The 5,620-nt window shown below is 46.2% G+C and overlaps 1 protein-coding gene across 1 annotated transcript in view; it reads left to right on the forward strand.

Moving 5' to 3' along the window:
- The window catches only part of Ccdc65 (coiled-coil domain containing 65), a 15,571-nt gene that overhangs the window by 6,971 nt on the left and 2,980 nt on the right, over positions 1–5,620 (forward strand). Inside the window, exons 3-4 of the mRNA XM_021216285.2 lie at positions 2,872–3,041; positions 3,751–3,943. Coding sequence (XP_021071944.1) covers positions 2,872–3,041; positions 3,751–3,943 — 363 coding nt within the window. The remainder of the gene's footprint in view (positions 1–2,871; positions 3,042–3,750; positions 3,944–5,620) is intronic.

Below are 5,620 nucleotides of genomic sequence, written 5' to 3' on the forward strand. Positions count from 1 at the left end.
GATGGTTATGAGCCACCATGTGGTTGCTGGGATTTGAACTCAGGACCTTTGGAAGAGCAGTCGGGTGCTCTTACCCACTGAGCCATCTCACCAGCCCTTCACCTCTTCTGTTATGTCCCACAGTCATGAGGTGGCTCAAATTCAAGAGAACTCTATCTTCAGTCCCAACTCCTTCCTTCCTGCCTTCCCTTCTCCTTTTTCCCTTCTTTTTCTTGAGATGAGAGTCCTGCTAGCTTCAAACTAATGATCTTTTAAAAAATATTTTATTCTTTTAAGTGTGTGTGTGTGTGTGTGTGTGTGTGTGTGTGTGCGCGTGTGTGTGTGTGAGATGGGGTGTGCATGTAAATGCAAATGACCACAGAAGCCAGAAGACGGCGTCGGATCCCTTGGAGATAGACTTGCAGGTAGGTGTGAGACACCAGAGTTCAGTGCTGGGAACCGAACTCAGATCTCTGTGAAAAGGAGTGCTCTTACCTCTAAGCCATCTCTCCAGCTTCCAAACCCATGAGCCTCTTGCCTCCCAAATGCCGGGATGGTAGGTTTCAGTCACTATATCCACATGCAAGTCCACCTCTGTGGAGGAATGACAAAGTCACACTGCAGAGAACTGCAGGATGGGAGTGTCCACTCATCTCAGTACAGAGTACCACGGGAAGCCACTTCCCCTTGGCCTCTGAGTCACTCTGACATGGCCTGATCGGTCTTTGACAGCTTCTTTGCTTTCTGTTTTGTGCTTGGAGTACTGGGGCTCAAACTCAACCCCTCATGTATGCTAGGCAAACATTCCACCGCAGAGCTACATCCCTAACCCTCTAAAATAATTTTTGCTGGGTGTGGTGACACACACCTTCAATCCTAGCACCTCTAGGAAGGCAGAAGTAGGTGGATCTCTGTGAGCTGAAGGCCAACTTGGTTTACGAGTGAGACAGTGGCTCTATATAGATATACATATATATTATATATATGTCTGTCTGTCTCTCTCTCTCACACACACACACTCACACACACGTCTAGTTAAGTTACTAAAGCAGGCTTCAAACTCATTATATAGTCCCAGGAATCTGCAATACTCCTGCCTCAGTGCCCTGGAATCACGGATGTGCAGCACCATGGCCACCTTCCTAATCTATATAAGAAGATAAACTGGGCTGGTGAGATGGCTCAGTGGGTAAGAGCACCTGACTGCTCTTCCGAAGGTCCAGAGTTCAAATCCCAGCAACCACATGGTGGCTCATAACCATCCGTAGCAAGATCCAACACCCTCTTCTGGAGTGTCTGAAGACAGCTACAGTGTACTTACATATAATAAATAAATAAATCTTAAAAAAAAAAAAAAAAAGAAGATAAACTAGGTTCACATCCTTTTCTGCCCTGAAACGTGTATTTCTCCTGAAACAGGATTCCTGGCTCTCTTTAATGGCAGCTCCATCAGTGTAAATGTTTGTGATCCATGAGATGTTGCTCATTTCACACTCCTTTAGAAAAAAAAATTACTTTCACTTTATCTGTGTGTGTCTGTCTGCATATATGTTAAATGCACCATATGCATGCAGTGCCCATGAGAAAGGCTGTGGAGGCCCTGGAACTGAAGGTACAAATGGTCGAGAGCTGCCACGTGAGGGCTAGCAGTCAAAACCTCTGGAAGAGCAGCCAGTGCTCCTCAATGCCGAGCCATCTCTCCAGCCTTCTCCCCCTCCTCTTCCTCATCCTGTTTTTAAAAATAAAGACAGGACTTATGATCTAGCCCTGGCTGTCCTAGAACTCCCAATTTGACCAAGCTAAGCCTGAACTCACAGGTATCCACCTGCCTCTCCCTTCTGAGTGGTGGGAATAAAAGCATGAGCCGTGGGAACTAGTCCCTGCACTTCTAGATCTCATTCTTGGCTTGCGAGGGCTGGAGAGATGGCTCAGTGGTTACAAGCTCCTGCAGTCCTTTCAGAGGACCCGGGTTTGAGTTCTAACACCCACATAAGGAACTCAAAACTGCTTGCAACTTTTTAATATAAATAAATAAATAAATCTTTTATTAGATATTCAAGATTTTGGGGGGTTTTGTTTTTGTTTTTTTTTAAGATTTATCTATTTATCTTATGTATATATGAGTACACTATAGTTGTACAGATGGTTGTGAGCCTTCATGTGGTTGTTGGGAATTGAATTTAGGACCTCTGCTCGCTTCAGTCAACCCTGCTCGCTCCAGCACAAAGATTGATTTATTATTATACATAAGTACACTGTAGCTGTCTTCAGACGCACCAGAATAGGGTGTCAGATCTCATTACGGGTGGTTGTGAGCTACCATGTGGTTGCTGGGATTTGAACTCAGGACCTTCGGAAGAACAGTTAGTGCTCTTACCCGCTGAGCCATCTCACCGGCCCCTGCTTGTAGCTCTTATATCAAGAAATCTGAGGGCCTCTGGCCTCCTGAAGCACCTGAAGTGCCCTTAACGTAAACTTAGAAAGACACGCGTACATTCACAAATCAAATCTTCATTTCTAAAGACTGAATGGGAGAGCAGGCATTCCTGAAACCATCAGGAAATAAGATGAAAATGCCAGATACCCAAATCTGTGTGTGTGAGAGAGAGTGTGTGTGTGTGTGTGTGTGTGTGTGTGTGTGTGTGTGTGTGTGTATCTTCCTCACTTGCTGTTCACCTTAGATTTTGACACAGGAGCTCACTCACCAAATTGGGTCAACTGACTACTTGGTCAGCCAGACCTGGCACCCCTCCCATCTCCACTCCCCCAAACCTGAGAGTTCAGGGATGCCACCACCCACTCCTGTGGGTGCTGAGGACCCGGCTGCCCCATCTCCCCAGCCTCTCACGGATGCTACGTGGCCCACACAGTCATTCTCTTCCCCCTGCCCAGTCTCTGGCTAAGGACTTGACTGAAGCGGAGGAACAGTACGCCCACGCTCTGCGTAGTCACTTGCACAATGTTGACCAGCTCTTGACCCTGCAACGACGCCGGCTCGGCCTCCTGGAGGAAAATTACAACATGGAGCTCGAGGTCCTGACTAAAGAGTTTGAGACGGAAAGGTACGGGGCCAGAGAGTCAAGAGACTAGATTCGGGGAGTTCCCAGAGACTACGCCTGTAACCAGATACCCAGTACTGTGGAGCCTCTTTCCTGAACCACAATTCATACAGGGTCCTGAGATCCTTGTAAATGAATGTGGGGTGACTTACAGCCTTAGCATGAATGTGGGGTGACTTACAGCCTTACTTATCTTTGCCCCCGCCAAGTTCCTGGCTGTACCTCCTACTTACAACTCAAGATTCCCTAGCATTAGACAGGGATAGGAGAGAGATTCCACTGCAAAATTATTTAGGTTTTTGGTTTTGTATCATATGAAGGCATTACCTATTCAAAAATCAAAATATTCTTGTTCATTCTTAATGGGGAACAAAACTACACACACACACACACACACACACACACCCCCAAACCTTTTCCTCCCTCCAAGCCAGAGTCTTAAAGTTTGTACCGTTTAGTTTCATTTTGTTGTTGCTGGTAGTTTGGGTTGTTTGTTTCTTTGTTTGAGACAGGGTTCCTCTATGTCATAGCCCTGGCTGTCCTGGACTCAATTTGTAGACCAGACTGGCCTCAAACTCACAGAAATCCACCTGCCTCTGCCTCCCAAATGCTGGGAAAAAAAGGAGTGTTTCACCACACCCGGCTCATCTGTAGTTGTTCCATGCATTTGTCATTTTTGTTCTGAGTGCTATATCCACCATGTCTCCTATAGGAAATCAATCATTGACCATCACGAGAAGGAAATGCACTACCTACAGGATGTCTTCATGGCCATGGAGCAGAACTATATAGATTCTGAGTATGAGAGCAAGCTGGAGTTCCAGAGCATGTGGGATGACCTTAAAAACAAGGTACAGAAGGAGACGGGGGACAGGATCCAGAGAGACGCAGGAAAACTGCTCAAGGCAACCAGAACTGTCTGAGAGCCCTAGAGCTGACAGTCAATAAAAGTCCGTTCCCACTGAGGCACCCCGGGGGTTCCCACCGAGGCACCCCGGGGCTTGTGTTCTCACGAAGGCCGCTTGGGAGGCAAGACTGTTCTAAAATGTTATGAGAATTTATTCTCTCTCACAATATACCCTGAGCAGTTTCCCTTCCCTCCTACCAGCTCCCACCACCTCTCCCCCTGTCTCCCCAAGATCTCCTCCTCCTCCAGTTCCCTTCAGAAAAGAGCAGGCGTCCCAGGGATATCAACTGAACACAGCATATCAAGATATATGCCTAAGCACAAGCCGTCCTGTCAGGGTTGGGTGAGGCAACCCAGTAGGAGGAAAAGGGTTTCAAGAGCAAGTGAACAAGTCAGAGACGCCCCCGACCCCCGCTGTTAGGAGTCCCACAAGACCCACCGAGCTAACAATGCACTTTGAGTCTAAAACAAGGCAGAGAAAAGATTACCTGGCTTCACCCTTATGGGTAGTAGATGAAGAGACAAAAGCCCAGAGCAGCCGATGGCCAGCTGAGTCCCATGCTGGTCTGGGATCTGTCCAGTACAGTTTAGGTCTACAGAATCTTGGTCAGGGATGCTTTCCATCACAGGCTCTGCAAACTCGCATGCAGAAGTCTGGGTATAAAGTTCTTGTTTTACGTTAATCAATCACTTAACTTACTTACTTTGAGACAGCAGCTTGCTTTGCCCAGGTTGATCTTGAACTCACTATGTAGTAGAGAATCACCTGGAACTACTTTTTTTTGTTTTTACCGTAAATTTCTGGCCCTCCTGCCTTCACTCCCCAGTGTGGTAACAGCTTACCCATCACACCCAACCGTACTCGGGGCTAAGCAAGCGCTCTGCCAGCTAAGCGCTCCAGCCACAGCTTTTACTTTAGCGGTGTTTTACTCTACAATTCGAATAATTTCCTACATGTAAAAACAGGCCTTCCTGTGAAAATCCAAACTGTTGATTTCCCTTTATTATTATTATTTTTTTAAGATTTATTTATTTATTTTATGTATATGAGTACACTGTTGCTGTACAGATGGTTGTGAGCCTTCATGTGGTTGTTGGGAACTGAATTAAATTTCGGTTTCCTTTTAAAGAGTTAAGAAGAGCTGGCGAGATGGCTCAGTGGTTGAGAGTACCGACTGCTCTTCAGAAGATCCTGATTCAAGTCCCAGCAACCACATGGTGGCTCACAACCATCTGTAATGGGATCTGATGCCCTCTTCTGGTGTGTCTGAAGACAGCTACAGCGTACTTAGATATAATAATAAATAAATCTTTGGGCCAGGACAAGCAGGGAGTGAGCGAGCAGGGTTGGTCTGAGTGAGCAGAGGTCCTAAAAATTCAATTCCCAACAACCACATGAAGGCTCACAACCATCTGTACAGCTACAGTGTACTCACATACATAAAATAAATAAATAAATCTTTAAAATAAATGAAGAGTTAAGAGAGAGGCCGGCGGCGGTGGCAGGTTGCACCCTTTAATCCCAGCATTCAGGAGGCAGAGGCAGGTGGATCTTTTGAGTCCCAGACCCCCTGGTCTACAGAGTGAGTTCTAGGACAGCCAGGGCTACAGAGAAACTCTGTCTTGGAAAATCAAAAAGATTTTTTTTTTTTTTTTTTTTTTTTGGTTTTTTTCG

Source organism: Mus pahari, chromosome 17 (assembly GCF_900095145.1).
Source record: "Mus pahari chromosome 17, PAHARI_EIJ_v1.1, whole genome shotgun sequence".
In the NCBI taxonomy this organism is placed as follows: Eukaryota; Metazoa; Chordata; class Mammalia; order Rodentia; family Muridae; genus Mus; species Mus pahari.